This window comes from Podarcis raffonei, chromosome 11 (genome assembly GCF_027172205.1).
Source record: "Podarcis raffonei isolate rPodRaf1 chromosome 11, rPodRaf1.pri, whole genome shotgun sequence".
NCBI lineage: Eukaryota > Metazoa > Chordata > Lepidosauria > Squamata > Lacertidae > Podarcis > Podarcis raffonei.
Window position 1 is genome coordinate 12,455,892 of NC_070612.1, and position 18,536 is coordinate 12,474,427.

The following is an 18,536-nucleotide window of genomic DNA, read 5'->3' on the forward strand; positions in this document are numbered from 1 at the left end:
TGCTGTGATGTAACACTGTTCTCTTTTAAATGAAGAAGAAGCAGTGTTGGGCTGCTCAGCTATTGATTGAAGTGTCAGCGAAGTGTTTTGTTCTCTTTAGAGAAGCGGCCTCAGCAGGACCACTGCAAGGCTTAAGTAGCACCCTGGACAGCTCCATGGAAAACTCATGCAGCAGATCACAAGAGCAGAGCTCAAAGTTGGGTTTCAGCAGCAGTCAGCCTCGAAAGGAGTTTTCAATAAGACATGCAGATCTGCCTAGGTACAGGTGATACTAGGAAAATTAGAATATCATGGAAAAGTTCATTTATTTCAGTAATTCAACTTAAAAGGTGAAACTAATATATGAGATAGACTCATGACATGCAAAGCGAGATATGTCAAGCCTTTATTTGTCAAGCCTTCCACAGACTGTGGAAACTTCACACTGAACTTCAAGCATCTGACATTGTGTGCCTTCAACCTGGGACTTCCTGCATGTGGAAGACGCCATGGTCCCTTCCAATATCTCCATACCACACTTTTTTAAAAGTACAATGAATTACTAGGACAGCTTTTTCTCCTTTTTCCTTAACTGTTGATTGATCTCATGACACTAAAACTTGGAGGCATTCAATGAAGCTGAACACTGGAAGATTCAGGGCAGACAAAAGAAGGCTCTTCTCATGGGAAGCATTTTAATGTGCAGTCTTTTATTATGTTTTTATATTGCAGGCCGCCCAGAGTGGCAGGGCCAACCCAGTCAGTTGGGTGGGTACTGATGATGATATCATCATCAGCAGCATTATTACATTCTTATCCCCCCTCCTTATTCCCTTGCTCCCTATCCACTCAGCATGAAGATCAGTATATGTGGTTAAGATTCTTGAAAGTCTTGTCTTCCCTTGTTGCTATGTGGGCAGGGCTTGGGTGGCATTTAACAAAAGCCAGCAAGAAGTTTTTGTTCCTGACCAGGCATCTTAGAAGGGCACCATGAGGCATAAATACTCTGTACTACAGTGAATGATGTAGGTACAAGCAGTCCTCTGCAGCACAGAGAGAGGCTGTTTGGAAGCCAAAATGTGTCCTTAAAAGAACAGTGTTTTTGAGTGAGGGATTTGATTCATTTTGTTTATTGGTTTGCTGTTCCCAGTTTATAACCACAGGAGGCAAGGCTGAAAACTTTACTGAAATATATAGCATGGTTGAAGGGATTGGATCTGTATGAACCCTTCATAATAAATCTTCAAGGTTGCTCTATATATAAACAGATATTGTCTACAAGCATGAGGGACGTAAAGGAGTGTGTTTTCTTGACAAATACACTGACATGTTTCCTGCTCACCTGTCCAAGGAAATGGTGTGTTCTCCTGGGTATTGTTCCCCTTTCTGGAATTGAATTGATCACAGAATTGAGAATAAGGGGTGCTAAATTCAATCCTAGCCTGCTGGTTGTGTTAAGGTAGAATCAGCCAACATGTAGCAAATCAGCACATCTCATCTGTTTTTTTATGTATCTGGGGCATTTTTACTCTTCAGACAAAAATGAAAAAAGGGGGGGGAAGCATTCTAGAATGACCTTAAAAGCTCAGCATTTAGACAGCCCATGCCTTTGGTCTTACAATCTTAAAGACACAGAAGGAAAAAAACTGGGAACAGAGGAGGAAAAGTCAAACACAGGCACTAGTTCTTAGCTACAGAGTCCTGATAATTGCTAGCTGAAATGGTAAACAGTTCAAGCAGAAGAGAAGCCAAAATTTTCTGGTGTCACAACTGAGCAGAAACCAAATGGAGCCCATTTGAGATATTTGCTGGAGAAGAAATGTGTCTTGTAGACCACACAAAGATTACTTAGGGCTCAAATCACCATGGCATGGTTCCATGAGAGTTCCTTGATAAGATTTCTGCTGTTGGAGGTATCTGATTCTGACTAGAGAATTGTCAATAGGTGTTGGGGAGGACGAGGAGGACGAGGTTTACCTTATCCCCAACTCTGGGTTGCATCAAACACTCATGTTGCTATTCTGCTCATGTAACAGACTTCCACTTGAAGAATGGAATACCTCCTCCATTCTTCTTTACTGCAGCCTCCATGAACCCTCAGAATTTGGTTGGGGGACCCTCCCAAGATGATTTGGAGGGCAAGAGGTGAGAGGAAAGGAAAGAGAAGTACCATTACGTGAGTGGGACATCACTTTTCAGCGTTAGAGGCAACCCTCTGTCTTGAGATCTGAACCACATACACTAAATCTGCTATGAGCCCTGCTCCATCTGTCCGTCTATACATCTGTTTTCTGTCTCTCTATGCATACGCACTCACATACACATAACAATACAGATACTTACGCTATTTCTACTTATGCTATTTCTCTCTCATTGTTTATTTGTTTTAATCTTCTCTGCTTCCCCCAGTTGCTGGCATTAATTATTCACATATGTTAATTATGTATATTCCTCACAGGCTCTCATTTGGATTACTGGAAACTGCTGTGTTCATTAAAAACCATATAGCTACCTTCAGGGATGCAAATAGTTCCATTTTGCAAGATGTTGGGTGAGCAAACAGAGTCTGCAACCCTCTAGACATAAGTCTGTGGTTTCTGATGAACAAGGCAGACCTCATTGAAAAGACACAAGCATTTGCTAGGGTTTGAGGACTCCATCAGAGCCCCCCCCCCATTCGTTTTCCCTGTGAGTCCAGTCAAGATGTTTCCTTTTCCTATAATTCTATATAATGTGGAGTTACCCCATGAAATTGGTGGGAATTAGACACCAGAGTTCTTTGTCCAATATGCAATTCATTTGTGGAATATATTGCTACAAAATGTATTGGGAGCCTCTAACTTTATACGCTTTTAAGAGAGAATTGGACAAATGCATAAAGGAGATGTGTGAAACTTCACAGTAGTCTGTATGGTTTCCCTCATTCTATTCTCACCACAACCCTGTGAAGCCGGTTAGCTTGAGAGATGCTGACTGGCAACGAGATCACCCAGTAAGTTTAATGGCTAAGGAGGGTGGAGAGGGTGGGAGAATGGGAGAAAGGCAATGGCAAACCTAGACAGCATCTTAAAAAGCAGAGACATCACCTTGTCAACAAAGGTCCATATAGTTAAAGCCATGGTTTTCCCAGTAGTGATGTATGGAAGTGAGAGCTGGACCATAAAGAAGGCTGATCGCCAAAGAATTGATGCCTTTCAATTATGGTACTGGAGGAGACTCTTGAGAGTCCCATGGACTGCAAGAAGATCAAACCGATCCATTATTAAGGAAATCAGCCCTGAGTGCTCACTGGAAGGACAGATCATGAAGCTGAGCTCCAATACTTTGGCCACCTCATGAGAAGAGAAGACTCCCTGGAAAAGACCCTGATGTTGGGAAAGATGGAGGGCACAAGGAGAAGAGGACGACAGAGGATGAGATGGTTGGACAGTGTTCTCGAAGTTACAAACATGAGTCTGACCCAACTGTGGGAGGCAGTGGAAGACAGGAGTGCCTGGCGTGCTCTGGTCCATGGGGTCACAAAGAGTTGGACACGACTAAACGACTAAACAACAACAGGGTGGAGAGTAAACCCAAGTCTCTCTAAACTAAACCTAACTCTTAATTCACTCTCATCCTAAACCTCCACTGCCTTGTGCTTATACTCATTCCCTGAGGAAAAATACATAACCGCTGCCTTGCAGGACATCTTCAGGAGAAGAAAAAGCTAAGGAGTAAACCCTAAGACAGTTGGATGGTGCCTTGTGTTCCTCCTTCTGGCAACTCCTGTAACCAAGCTGGTGCCAAATGTATTGCTCTGCTCTCCTTTGGACCACATCAGTGAGGCTGAGAGAGGGGTCTTGTTGTCTGGGCAGCCCAGGACCTCTATGCAAACTGCCCAGGCGTGCACCTTGGAGAGGTAGGTCACTTTGGTGCTGCTAACACAGCAGTTTGACTTCATCCCCACAGGCGCACTCCATTGTCTCTCAAGACAGATGGATGCCAACACCACCACGCTGGTTTTAAGTGGTGCTTGAATGCCAGAAAAGTAATATGCTGTTAGGATTCTTGCTCCGTGTTTGCAGTCATGGGATTGTTGTCTATCACATGACGGTGTACGTTTTCATTCCACAGTGTGGGAAGTGACAGAGACAGGATGTTTTGTGTTACTGCGATCTGTGAAGTGGGACTGTTGTCCTTTGTTCTTTCTCTCTTTTCTGTCTGATGAGAAAGAGGAAGGAGTTAAGTCAGAATGCTCCGAGTGTATTATATGTAAATAAAGTAGATTATCCAAAATGCTGTGCTACTGAGTTCTGTTACGCAAACTGCGAATACTCTGCAGGATCCCTAAGCGTGCTAATACCTTTTGGTATCAGTCGCTGTGATATTCAGGTTGGAGAAAGCCTTTGAAGCTCCCAAACAACCAACCAGGAGGGAGAGAACATGCCAGTCGGGCATGTGTCTCTGCTGGGGTCTTACACGAGAGTAGGACAATCCGGACATATGCTACCAGTGACAGATCTTGGGGTCTCAAATTCCTGTGTGATGCCAAAATTCAAGGCCCCTCCACCTCTCACACTCCATTACAAATCATAGTTGTGGCATCTCCAGAGGCACCTCTGAGGCTCCAGGCCCAGTGTGACCAAAATGGTGCTATTACTGTAGTAATAACAGGCTTTAAAAGAGGCTTCAAGAAATTAATGCAAGATTAGGCTATCAACGCCTACTAACTCTGGTGCCTATGTTCCTTGTCCACTGTCAGAGGCATGACAGTTGCTGGAAACTTCAGGAGGGGTGAGTGTTGATGCGCTTAAGTCTTGCTTGTGGGCTTCCCATAGGTATCTGGGTGACCACTGTGAGAGCAGGATGCTGGACTAGATGGGCCATTGGTCTGATCCAGAATCACCAGGTAGGGCTGAGAAAGACTCCTACCTGAACCCCTGGAGAGCCGCTGTCAGCTGGTGTAGACAATATTGAGCTAGATAGACCAGTGCTCTAACCCAGAGTAAGACAGGTTTCTATGTTCCTATGCAGGGTTGCCATGTGTCCTCTTTTTCCAGGACACGTTCTCCTTTTCAGGGGTAACATTTGAGGCAAACTGCATTTGTTTGTTTTGAATGGCCGTCATAGCATCCTAGTTTTTGCTCTTCAAAATATGGCAGCCCTATCTATGGAGTTACAAATCATTAGTTTATTAATCATTTTTAGTATAATAAATAATAATAAAATGCAGCCGACTGTTATTCAGGGAACCTAAAATGCCTGACTAGATTAACTGACCTCTGTTTCCTAAGGGACCATTTGCGGGTGATTGAATTTCTTTGAAATCTCCAAGCTATTGTTCCTTCTCTCACGTAACCCACATCTTTCTAGTTGACTAATTGCTTATGACAGGTGTCACCTGAGCTATGAAGTGAACACTGCCCCAGCAACCCTTGATTGAGGCAATAATAGGGTGACTCTGAGTCTGAAGGCCTGATCACTGTTATTTTTGCCAATTGATTTCCTAGTGTTTGGTGTCAGTTAATTACTGAGACCTGTTCGGCGCATAAATGAAAGTGGCCATTATGGCTGTATTTCCAATTGATTTTTCTCACAAACATGAACAACAATTTGCCCGTCCAATGAAGGAGAGAAGTGAAATAATACTTTCTTTCTTTTTTAAGAACGAAACTTGGCAGGAATTCCAAACTGCTGCCAAATACAGAGACAGGGGATATGTGGGCCTTCCAAATGTTAGACGACAACTCCCATCATTCCTGACCATTGAGCATACTGGCTGAGACTGATGGGATTTGGAATCCAAAAGTATCTAGAGGGCCCTCCACCCAGGTTCTCCACCCCGGCCTAATATTAGCAACACATTATAGGGTGCATATTAGACAGCATCTTAAAAATCAGAGACATCACCTTGCCAACAAAGGTCCGTATAGTTAAAGCCATGGTTTTCCCAGTAGTGATGTATGGAAGTGAGAGCTGGACCATAAAGAAGGCTGATCGCTGCAGAATTGATGCTTTTGAATTATGGTGCTGGAGGAGACTCTTGAGAGTCCCATGGACTGCAAGAAGATCAAACCTATCCATTCTGAAGGAAATCAGCCCTGAGTGCTCACTGGAAGGACAAATCCTGAAGCTGAGGCTCCAATACTTTGGCCACCTCATGAGAAGAGAAGACTCCCTGGAAAAGACCCTGATGTTGGGAAAGATGGAGGGCATAAGCAGAAGGGGACGACAGAGGACGAGATGGTTGGATAGTGTTCTCGAAGCCACCAGCATGAGTTTGACTAAACTGCGGGTGGCAGTGGAAGACAGGAGTGCCTGGCGTGCTCTGGTCTATGGGGTCACGAAGAGTCGGACACGACTAAACGACTAAACAACAACAAATAGGGTGCATATGTGATTTTGCAGCCAAAACTCAGAACAATGTAGGATCACCATGGAATTTTGTCTAAAGGGAATCAGAAATACCTACCAACTTAAATAAGGCATGTTATCCATAGCAAGGAACATAGCAAGCTGCCTTATGCTGAGTTGACCATTGATCAGTCTATCTCAGTATTGTCCACACTGACAAGCATCAGGTCTCAGGGTTTCAGGCAGAAGTCCTTCTGAATCATACCTGGAGATGCCTGAGGAGTGAACCTGGGACCCTTCTGCATGTTGGGTGTTACATATGTGCTGTGTAAGTTGATTCAAGTGGTTAAACTCACCACAGGAAACAACTGTGTACTCAAGATAGCTTTTATGTGACATACACAAACACTATATGCATACAGTGGTACCTCTGGTTACATACACTTCAGGTTACAGACTCCGCTAACCCAGAAATAGTGCTTCAGGTTAAGAACTTTGCTTCAGGATGAGAACAGAAATTGTGCTCCGGCAGCGCGGCAGCAGCAGGAGGCCCCATTAGCTAAAGTGGTGCTTCAGGTTAAGAACAGTTTCACGTTAAGTACGGACCTCCAGAACGAATTAAGTACTTAACCTGAGGTACCACTGTACACTGTTTGCAATTGCTACAAGACATCTTCACTCTCCTAGCCCAGAGAGGGTTCTCCGCCTACAAAGTCCTTACTGTGACAAAGTCCACAAGACAAGTTCAAAAATTCAGTTGCTAATGAAGTTCTGCAACTGCCAGAGTTCTCTGAGTCCAGAAATCTTGCAAATCTTGCAAAGCTTCCTTCAGATGATCTCCTCTCAAAGTTTCCAACATTTACACAGTTCCATAGATTTCTTCAACAGTCTCTAATAACCCCCAGCAATGAATGCTGTAACCCAAGTCCTATACAGTGGAAACTCGGTGTTTGAATGTAATTTGTTCCGGAAGACCGTTCAGCTTCCGAAAATTGTTCAAAAACTGGAGCAGTTACTTTTTGGTTTTCAGCATTCAGAAGCCAAAATGTTCCAAAACGGAGGTGTTCAGGAACCAAGGTTTCACTGTACATACTCAGTGCTACATGCTGAACTTGCCTAGCAACTCAGATAAGAAAGTCACAAGATTCCTGCAACTGCGGGTCTGTGTGTGACATTTTTGCTGACTCATGGAGAATTAACCCTTTTTTCACTTTCCCTAACACTGCATGGAATGCAGATGTTCTGCCATTGAGTTATGGTCTTTTCATAGAACTGTATGTCTGAAGTTGTATAGTGTAAACCACCTTCTTATATTTTGCAGTGGCTATCAATGTTAATGTATGTTAAGTCCAGGCTGCATTTTCTTATTTATTTATTTATTTATTTATTTATTTATTTATTTATTTATTTATTTATTTATTGTGTGTACGTACACACACACACACAGAGAGAGAGAGAGTAATTTTCTTTTGGTGTGGTTGACAGAAGTTTTCCTTTAAAATAATTATTGGCACCACATCATTATTTCCCAAACTCTAGCAAATTAACATTTTTTCTACCTAAAGTGATAGGAAACAAGATAGTGGTCGATGCATCCCCACAATTTATGATCACAGAATGAGTTTTTATTACTTTAATTAATCATTGCAGGGAGTTACTTCTTTTTTGCTTGCTTACACATAATGGATTTAGAGCACAAGTGCCATTTGCAGGCCAATGAGCTTTCTGTTTAAGCTTTACAGCCTTAGTGGCAATTTTTTCGCTCGTGCCTGGATTTTTGAAAATGAAGGGGGACAGAGACACTTGCCAGAGATTTTGGCACAGCAACAAAGAGATACACTGGCCATGATCTGTTGCAAACAAAGTGCTAAGCTTCTAGAACTTGTTTGGAGTTTTCACTACCAGGACGAAACAAAATGAATATAACATAAGAGTCCTAGGCAGCAAATGTAGCGCATTAGTCTCATGTGAAGCAGCCCCTAGGCCACTTTCTCCCAGACTTGGCTACACTGTATTTTAAATTAAAATTGCAGGCACAGCTTCATTCTTCCACTCAGAAATGTACCTATATATTAGCTCCCCCAAACAGCAGGCCAGCATCCTTTTTACAGCCACAGGGATAGTTTGGTTAATATTGCCTGCTGGAACTTAGTCCTTCCATTTAGGACAGGCATGGTCAAACTTGACCCTCCAGATGTTTTGGGATTACAACTCCCATCATCCCTAGCCAACAGGACCAGTGGTCAGGGATGATGGGAATTGTAGTCCCAAAACATCTAGAGGGCCAAGTTTGGCCATGCCTGATTTAGGAGGACCAGAGATAGGGAGTTAGAAGGGTACCTTCTACCAAGTCATTGGTCCATCTAGCTCTATATTGGTCCATCTAGCTCTTCATACTGATGGGTTCTCCACGTTTTCAGATGGCATGCAAAGTCCTCTCTGGAAACGCCATAAATTGAACCTGGAACCTTCTGCATTCAAAGCAAATGTTTTACCACTGAGCTATGGAACTAGGGACAGTGTCAAGGATCAAAGATTATGCCTGTGCTTCCAATAGAGCTGCCATTCCCTGTACCTTCCTGAGTCTGCTGCTCCTGTTGCTGGTGACATGTCAGCAGACAAGCAAACAGTGAAAAGACTTCAGTGAAGGAACATCACCACTCTCTTTCTGTGAGGTAATGTGGATTGGGTCCTGAGAGAGGCAATTGAATGTGCTGTGGCAAAAGGTCCACTAAAACAATCCCTTTTGCCCTCCCCCCAATGTGGTCTACCCCACCAACTTTCTGTCAGGATCAGCCATGAACTGCACAAGACCTCAAAGGAAAACTAGGGCCCTCTCACTGATCTCCAGGTAACAGTCTCAGGAGTATCAGTGGAGACCAGTGACCCTCCTGACTGTGGGAGTTTTTATGCAGCCAAACAGAACTTTGCATAATTGCTAGTAAGTAAGAAGTTAAGGGGGACACGGGTGGTGCTGTGGGTTAAACCACAGAGCCCAGGGCTTGCCGATCAGAAGGTTGGCGGTTCGAATCCCCACTACGGGGTGAGCTCCCATTGCTCGATTCCTGCTCCTGCCAACCTAGCAGTTCGAAAGCACGTCAAAGTGCAAGTAGATAAATAGGTACCACTGCGGCGGGAAGGTAAACAGCGTTTCCGTGCACTGCTCTGGTTCGCCAGAAGTGGCTTAATCATGCTGGCCACATGACCCGGAAGCTGTACGCCGGCTCCCTCGGCCAATAAAGCGAGATGAGCGCCGCAACCCCAGAGTTGGTCACGACTGGACCTAATGGTCAGGGGTCCCTTTACCTTTACCTTTAAGGAGTTAAGGACCACAGAGCTTTAAATTTCCAGAGAAGGCACAGCTCGTTCACACACACATGCCTCACCTTCAGGGAAGGAAGAAGTATTGCTTGTTTCCTATTCCTCTCTACCTCTTCTGTTTGAACCATGTAACTGACCACATGCATGAGACTGGAGCTCCCTAACCCAGACTTTACGTTTGAAGACATCCTTTTGTATTTTTGCACCCAAGAAATTTTTCAACCTGTGTTATCTTTGCTGTGGCATTGAGATGCATGAGTGAGACCTCTGATTACTGTAAGGAAAGCATTTAAACTTACTCATTTAAACTGAGAGGGGTAGAAGCAAGGGAGCACATTGTCAGCACTTAATAATGGGGCATTTAAAGGTCTAACAACCTATATTTCCCACACTTCACAAATGCTGGGGGCTTTTTTGACTAGAGATTGAGTCAAGCACTGTGCACTTTTTGAATTCAGGCGGTCAGCTGTGTTTCCTTTGTAGTTCCCCACTGATGTAGGGCATAAATATTAATTGGTATTCACCAGTTATTGCCCAGCACACTGACCACATGGAAGATCCTCCACTCGAAGAGGCCACTGGTTTGAAAGGACCATTGCACATTGACTGGCCTCATCACCTCACTCCAGACCCACCAACATTGCCCAGGAGCAGAGGTGACAGTGTGTCTGAATTGACCTTCCAGGTTACCTGCTTGTTGAGAATTCACCCTGATTTGTTCATGAGGAGGTTAGATGACGTTACATTAAGCAGTTACTATTTGTCACTTTGCAGTGCAGTTCCCCATTACTTTCCTTATTGCAAAAAGTCCAAACTTTTGTGAAAGCTGGTTTGTTGCACAAGACCTCCAAATCAGCTTCCGGTGCATGACCTGAGTATGCCAGTATGTAACTGAATCACACCTGAAGACAACAATTGTTTGGAAGCTCCTTAAATGATCCTTTTCAAGAGAAGAGAGAGAAAGTTTAACCTGAACACAAGTGCAACATGCTGCAAAACAATCAGTGTGACATGCATGCAATCACCAGAATTGTCATGTGGCTGAGCCTGTGCTGGCTTGCCAAGTGAGTTTGTGGCTGATATTCAAACCGGGAACTTCCCTGCTTGCATGTCTAATCAGGACATTACACCACACTAAATGGTTATTGATTTTGTGAAGGGAAGACTGATGAGTCGGTGGCAAAGCACGCACTTTGCATACACAAAATCCCAGGTTTAGTCCCTGGCATATTCAGTGGTAAAGATCTCTGGTTACAGGGAAAGCTGAGGGCAGGGAGACACCTAATCTAGGAGAGAGCTGTAAGCATCCTGAGTGGTCAGAGCTGGACTAGATGGGTTAGGATGATCTGATTTGACATAAGGTAGATGTGAAAAGGTCTTGGTGCACTGGAGCTGGCAGAGGGCTTTGTTTGGGCTTCTAAGTTTAGATTCGCTCCATTTCTTCAGATGGTGCATGCCAAAACTAACAGAATGGATGCTGTGATGTTGGGAGGAGGAGATCTGTGGATTTTTTGCAGGCTTACGCTGCGTAAGTTCATATATTCTCAGATATGCATGTTGTTAGTAGGCACTTTGATCACGCACAGTTTGTACAAAGCTAATTGGTTTGTAGCATTGGCAGTTCCCTCCGTTCCCTTTTAATTTGTCTGTGCTCATGAAAGCGAGAGACCATTAGCTTGGGGCTCAAGCCAGAGACAGGGTGGCCAGATGCTCTTTTGAGCGTCCTCAGCTCAGCTCAGCTCTGCCAGCAATTCTGTATCCTCACCTGCCACCCCTCCTGCTGTTGTGCACTTGTATCAGCAGCAATTTGCTAATGGAATCCAGCAAAAATGCTTATGATGGGGGGAAAAATACATCCCATTTCCTCCCATCAGACATGGAAAAGTTGCCTTTTGCAAGCAGAACATATCAAATGCAATGGCTGAGATTCCCCAGCAGGTGTTGTGATCACTTAATGCTACATTCAAAGACAGAGAGATAAGGTTGTTATCTTGCATCAGGCTGAACTCCGGGCATGACCTGTGTGCACTTCTTTTGTGACATGCATCAAATGTCCTTGCTGAAATGTCTAGGCTTCTTCAGGCTCTCTGTGATCCATAGGTATGCAAGAGCCCACCGCAGGCTGAAATAGGAGCCAGGACCTGAGTTTTTGCTCCTTGATCCAGGAAATTGGTGGAGGTTTGAGCCATACAGGATTGTCTTCCATAACATTCCCATGTTAGCTGAGCACAGGTGGCTGAGATTTTTAAGTATAATTGTTTAATTGTACATTGAAATGGAAAATAACTCTGTATGTGGCTGCATGTATACCCGTGTAGCATGGCATGGAAATTTCCATTGAAGCTAAACAAGAGTTGCAGAGAGCTTAACAGTTAATGATTCAGTAGGGCTGCATCCATTGTCTCTCAGGTCATCATTGTCTCTCAGACAGACAGATGCCAACAGGACTGTGCCTCACTTGCAAGCTGTTTAACTTAAACCATATGAAAAGGATACAATTACAGATCTATGCATGTGCTAATCCGTAAGGCTCCATTTTCGGTGTGTTAGTTCTTTATTCTGAAGCCACTGAAGAGAAAGGATGTTGCTAATCTCTCTCCAGGAAAACAGCCGAAGGCTAAAGTAGGTTGTTAAACTCTGGATTGAAGATATTCTAAGATATTTTGCCTGTGCTGGGATCAGCATATGATATTATACATCTATCTGAATGTAACTTGTTTTAAGTTTGTTTTAGAATTAAGTTTTGAAGTAAGGCTTTTCAACCATATTTTTGGACTGGACAATTTTTATTTCAGGAAGAGTCAGTTTTCATTCATCCCATTTGCTTCCAAATGCATGCTATTAATAGTCTAGAACCTCTTGAGCAGGCTTCCTCAAACTCGGCCCTCCAGGTGTTTTTGGCCTACAACTCCCATGATCCGTAGCTAGCAGGACCAGTGGTCAGGGATGATGGGAACTGCAGTCTCAAAACATCTGGAGGGCTGAGTCTGAGGAAGCCTGCTCAAGAGGTTCTAGTCAGGAGACTGGGTGGTGGTGTTGGCGGGACAGGAACTGCAGTTTCTTTAATAGCTAATGCTGTTCGCATTCATCCAGACTAATATGGCTCTTCCAGTTTATTTTTCCATCCATACCAGCCTGCCCAAGAAGCTTCTTCCATTGTGAGACCCTTCTCTGTGCATACTTGTTGCAGTGTCCGAGCTTGCTGGGGGTAGTTCAAGGTCTTAAGGCTCCATGTTCTTCTCAAGGCACTCAAGAACAAGTAAAGGCATAACTTAAAGCTTTGTGGGACCAAAAGCAAAGCATGGAACAGCTGGGTTGTCTTCACCCAACCAAGCTTCCTGGAGTTGTATTGTATTTCTGCTGCTTATAGGAAACCTGTAAGTGAGACTTGAGTGTAGCAACAATTTGCCGACACTTGTGACTCCCAGCAACTTGTATGGTTGGAGAAACCATACATTTAAAGCCCTATGGTATTACTTTAAATAGCCATGGCTTCCTGCAAAGAATTATGGTAGCTGTAGTTTGTTAAGGGTGCTCTCTGAACTAGTTTCCAGAGTGGTTTAAGTCTCTCCCCGTCCCCAGGGAACTTTGGAATTGTAGCTCTGGTAGGGGAAGAACGGTTTCATAACTCTGAGTACCCTTAACAAATTGTAACTCTCAGAATACTTTGGGGGAACCTATAACTGTTTAAAGCGGTATCATAGTGCTGTAAATATATGGGGACTCCTTTCTCTCTGGGTCATCCATTCTCTTCCCCATGGACAACTTACTTACTTTACTTTCATGTTGTGGTGTGAGAAAGCAGCTCCCTTTTTTCTTATGGCTGCCCTGACATGGATGCTTACCACCTAGCCCCCCACCCCAATAAATGTTCATGCAAGCAGGCCCTGATCCAATAGCTGAGGATGATGCTTAAGAGAAGTTCTTTATCTTTCCACCAACTCCATTGCTTTTTCTTAGCAATCACACTGTGTCGATGAGATGTAGATAAATGTCCATAAGGGAAATTGCTGGCCTCATTTAAGTATCATCTTGATGGGCTGTGTGCTTGGGTCTCTGAGCAAAAGGCCAGATGTCTGTTATTACAATGCTCTCTTAGCAGCACTAATGGCTTATTAGGAATATATAGGTCCCCTTATCCTCTAATAACAGGCCTTATGAGAGGCAGCAATGCCCCTATTATGACCTGATGAGACACTCTTCTCTGCTGCCATTGTGTGTTTGTATACTTGCTGTTGGCTGTTCTGTTCTTGTACTGGCAGATTAGATCAGTCAAGAGATCTAATCCGAGTCAGAATGGCTCAATTTAGCTCTTCTGCACTTTCTGGGTTTGTAAAGAAAACAAAACAAAACAAAACAGAAAGAATCAGTTATCTACCTCTGGCTGTCCTGGAATGGTCCTGGAATGGTCAATGAACTTCAGAGCATAGGAATCATAGAATTGTAGAGAGTTGGAACGGGGCTGCCATAGTCATCTCATCCAACCCACTGCAATACATGAATCACAGCTAAAGAATTGCTGACAGATGACCACCCAACCACCGCTTAAAATACTCCAGAGAAAGAAAGCTCACCATCTTCCAAGGGAGTCCAAACTATTAAACAGCTTTCACTGAATGTTCTTCCTAATGTCCCTTCTGGGAATCCCTCTGGAGCAGCAGAAAGCGATGTAAAGAGCCACTTTGAACTGAGTCTGCCCACTGGTCCATCTATTGCCTGTATTGATTGCCAATGACTATCCAGGGCTTCAGGGCTTCATGGTCTAACCCCAATGCGAGGCAGCTTCCTATGTTCCACCCATGTCCAACCTCATCCTTAGCTCCTTCTCCAAAGTACCATTTCCAGGACTCTTTGAGGGTTTGATTAAGACTTAGGCAAAGGGGCATCCTGAGACTTGCCTCTGAATCTGCAAATGGCACCAGCCATGGAACTCATCTCAGTGGTTGATATTTGGCAACTTCCATGTCTCCCTTTCCCCTCCATGCCAGATGATTTGTAGATTGAACAAAAGAACATTTCACAAATTCCTCCTTCAGCACTTAAAAAATGAGGCAAGTGCATCAAACCCCGCCATTTTGCCTCTTTTGTTAATTTTCAGATGCATTTTTTTCTCATTAATTGATGGAGAATGGGGGGGGGATTCAGGAGAAATATTTGGCACAAGGCTAGTATCCTAAGACTGGGTACAGAAATGGAGCGACTCTGGTTTCGATCCTTGTTGACTGACAAAGGTAGCTGTGTGGGCTTGGGCAAGTCTTGCAAGATCCCTGTGAGGATAAATGAGCTGTAAGCTGTAAAGTGCTTTGCACATTGGAAATGGCTGTAGAGATAATTAACAGTAATGGACCTGGCTGTTAGATTCATTTCCACCTTGTTCAGCCATTAATTCCTGGGCAAAAGTATTCTGGCACATGTTTAAATGACGGTGCAAGGACAAAGCGTTAAGGGAGTGCCCATTGTCTGCAGATTAGTACAGTCTATTGTGAAAGGCAAATACCCCTGGATTAGAAAAAAAGGAAAAGGAATGAAATGACTGAGCATGCTTGTAAAAACTTTCATTGATTTAGAAGGGACCTATTGAGAAATATAAAAAAAATGGCTGTTGCTGTACTTGTCTCTTTTTGCATTGTACTCTGAGTGTAAATAACATGTTTACTATTCACTGCCATCCTGCTAGCAGCTTGCAAAGGTGAAAGAGGTATGGGCTTTCCCTTCACCAGCAATAACAAAAAATGTTATGTTGTAAGCACATCACTGTTTGCAGAATTGCAAGAGGATAGGGGGTGGAGATGCATGAAATGGCTTCTGAACTCAGGTTCATTACTGATATCTGGAGCACTTAGAACAGCCAATAGAATTTCAGCCTGATTCCAAAAGAGCCAGTTTAAATCCTTTTATTTAAGGCTGCAATCTTTCACAAGCTTACCTGGTAATAAGCTCAACTGAGCTCAGTGGACTTATTTCAATACATGCAGACAGCTGCATAGTAAAGCGTGTTGTTGGCTGGTTGGTGAGTTAAGCAAGGCATCACATTGCTACTGATGCAGTTTGCTTGAGCTGATTTAGCTGTTGCTCAGGTATACATCAGAAAGGGCATCGCCAAGGGTGTAAGCTGGATTTTGAATCCAAAGGAAACTGGATTCACACCAACATCAGCATGAGATGTGGGGTCCCTGCTGGCAAAGTGCCCTTGCACAGTAGGAACACAGAAAGCTGCCTTATACTGAGTCAGACCGTTGGTCCAGACTGGCAGCAGCTCTCCAGGTTTCCAAACAGAGCTCTTTCCCAAGCCCAGCCCTACCTGAAAATGCCAATGATTGAATCTGGAAACTTCTGCATGCAGAAGAGATGCTCTGCCACTAACGTACGGCAAGAGGGCCACCTTTGACACTGGTAGACCCTCCAAGCTGGCTAGTTTATTGGTTATGATGAGAAGCAGTAACAGCAGCATTGCTGCGATCTGTAGAAGATGAGCTTGCGTCCATCCACCATTTTCACATTCCCACACTGTCTAATGTAGTATCACTCCAGGGCACTGTAGGAACATTTAAAAGGTCAGCTCCTCAACTGCCTGCCCTTGTGGCACAGCCAACCCAAGTCTGGGAAGACCCCACATAGGTCAGGTATCAGTATGCCCTGCCAGAGCAATGATTGAAATTTTTGTAGCAGTAGATTTGATCGCCTATGGCAGGGATGGGGAACCTCAGAAATGGGGAACAAATGTGGCCCTTAAGACCTTTCTGTGTGGCTCTTGGGACTATACCCCTCAGAAGCCTTGCTGAAGTGCTTTTATTAGGTTGGAATGTGTCCTGAACAGTGATGGTACCTATTGGTTGCCTGGATAGATATGTCTGTGCATAGAAGACTTTTGATGTTCTATGGCTGCAGTGTAGCATTCTGTCACATCCATTGTTCCTCCCAGGTTTGCACCTTGCTTTTTCCACCATTGGTGTGTGGCCTCCAAAAGCTTCTCCAAGAATGTAGCCATTGGGACACAAAAGCTTCCCCACCTCTGACCTTTGGCAAGTCTCTTGTAGTTCTTTAACATCAGAGAGTAACCTCTGCCTGTGTGATTGTGTCAGCAGGGGATTCGTTGTTGAATGCTTCTGTTGAATCCTCATCCCCTCATTTTCTGAACTATCCATCCCCTGTGAAGTTGAGGGTGTCCAGGTCTTTAGTGTCTGCACATTTGGTGCAGCTGTACAAAAATCCTTCATCTGGTACCTTAAGACTGATTCTCAATTTAAACTTTCTAATGTCTTAATCATTTGTTTGCAAGTTCTGATTTTAATTCTTGTCTCTTTGCATTGTGGTTGCATTCCGTATTGTGTTAAGCTTATATTCTGTGGCTTGCTGGTACAAGTTCATGGTTGTACAAAATTGCAACGACTACCTTCATTGGGCCTTTGACATATTCATTATTAATGGTGGCATCAGGGAGACCTGAGGATGACCTGAGAAATTTCTAGGTTTGTATCCCTAATAATCCTAGTTTTCTCAGGAATCCAGTATTTGGTATTCCACGTGTATCATTGTGTGTTGCAGAAGACAGTCTATTGAAAACAGATGTTTCTAGACACTTAAGGACTCAAGGCACAAGCCCATGGCACAAATTTGCATAATGTTTGCACATGCAGATTTAAATCCATAGTTGTCGTTGGGAAATCAAAATGGTGGGTGACTGAGATCCCATCAGCACTGTGCATTCCAGTGTACACAGCTGCCCTATAAGCATAAATAAAGTAAGATTTTGTTTTATTTAAAGAAAGTGGGGAAATTGGAAGGAGATCAATGGCTCACTGCAAAAGACCCTGGCCTCAGACCCCTTGAGCTACCTCCTAACCATGTCCCTGATCTTAGATTCTGGTCAAAATCCAGCACAGAGGTTGTGTACACACTCCTGCTTACTTGGCATGCAGTGCATTCCCACCCCTGGTTTGGGACGCAGCGTACACATGTGAGCATGCTGCAGTCCATATCCATCCTGTTGTTTCTTATGAAATACTGTATTTTGATGCATCTTCCCCCAAACTAGCTATGATCCTAATTGAGAAAAAGAGCAATCTAGTGTTTTAAGCCAGTAATGTGTGCACAGCCAGTGTTACTGAAGCCCAGTTAATAATTTTGCTTAACTCTCTGTAGGAATGTGAGCTCCGTGAAAAAGGGGGTAGCTTAAACTGTAATCCTAGCCCCACTTACCTGAGAGAAAGCCCCATTGAATTTAGTGGGACTCCCTGCTTAGGACAACACCCTTAAGCTGGAGAAGCCAAGGTGTTTGGTGTTTCTGTTACAAAATTATGTCTTCTTGATGTTTTTCTTTTTTATTTATAAAAGAAAGGAACTGAATTTTAAAGAGTGGTTTTACTGTTAGTTCTCTTTTTCTTCTCTCTTTTTGTTCCTCCATTCATCTGAATCACACCTGATCCACTTGGTCCTTTTGTTTTCAAAAATGTTAGTTGTGCCTACTACAATTCTTCCCACTAGCCCCGAAACCCCTGCACCACCAACCTCTCTGACGGATTCCTCTCCTTCCCCTTCTTTAGCTATCCCAAGTTCCAGTATCCTACCCTCTGCTCCCCGAGATGTGGTCCCTGTTTTGGTCTCCAGTCGATTTGTCCGTCTCAGCTGGCGCCCACCTGCGGAGGCAAAAGGGAACATTCAGACATATGCAGTCTACTTCTCCAGAGAAAGCGTCAACAGGTAGGTCTAAATGCTGGACACCAACATGGATAGCTTATGCCTGTGTATCCTGAAGAATTCTGCTCCTAAAGGTAAAGGTACCCCTGCCCGTACGGGCCAGTCTTGCCAGACTCTGGGGTTGTGCGCCCATCTCACTCAAGAGGCCGGGGGCCAGCGCTGTCCGAAGACACTTCCGGGTCACGTGGCCAGCGTGACATCGCTGC

The 18,536-nt window shown here is 44.0% G+C and overlaps 1 protein-coding gene across 4 annotated transcripts in view; it reads left to right on the forward strand.

Moving 5' to 3' along the window:
* DCC (DCC netrin 1 receptor) overlaps positions 1-18,536 on the forward strand; it is a 921,347-nt gene that overhangs the window by 654,444 nt on the left and 248,367 nt on the right. For all 4 annotated transcript variants that reach the window (XM_053408811.1, XM_053408815.1, XM_053408813.1 and 1 more), the window contains exon 8: positions 18,177-18,333. In XM_053408811.1, coding sequence (XP_053264786.1) covers positions 18,177-18,333 — 157 coding nt within the window. The remainder of the gene's footprint in view (positions 1-18,176; positions 18,334-18,536) is intronic.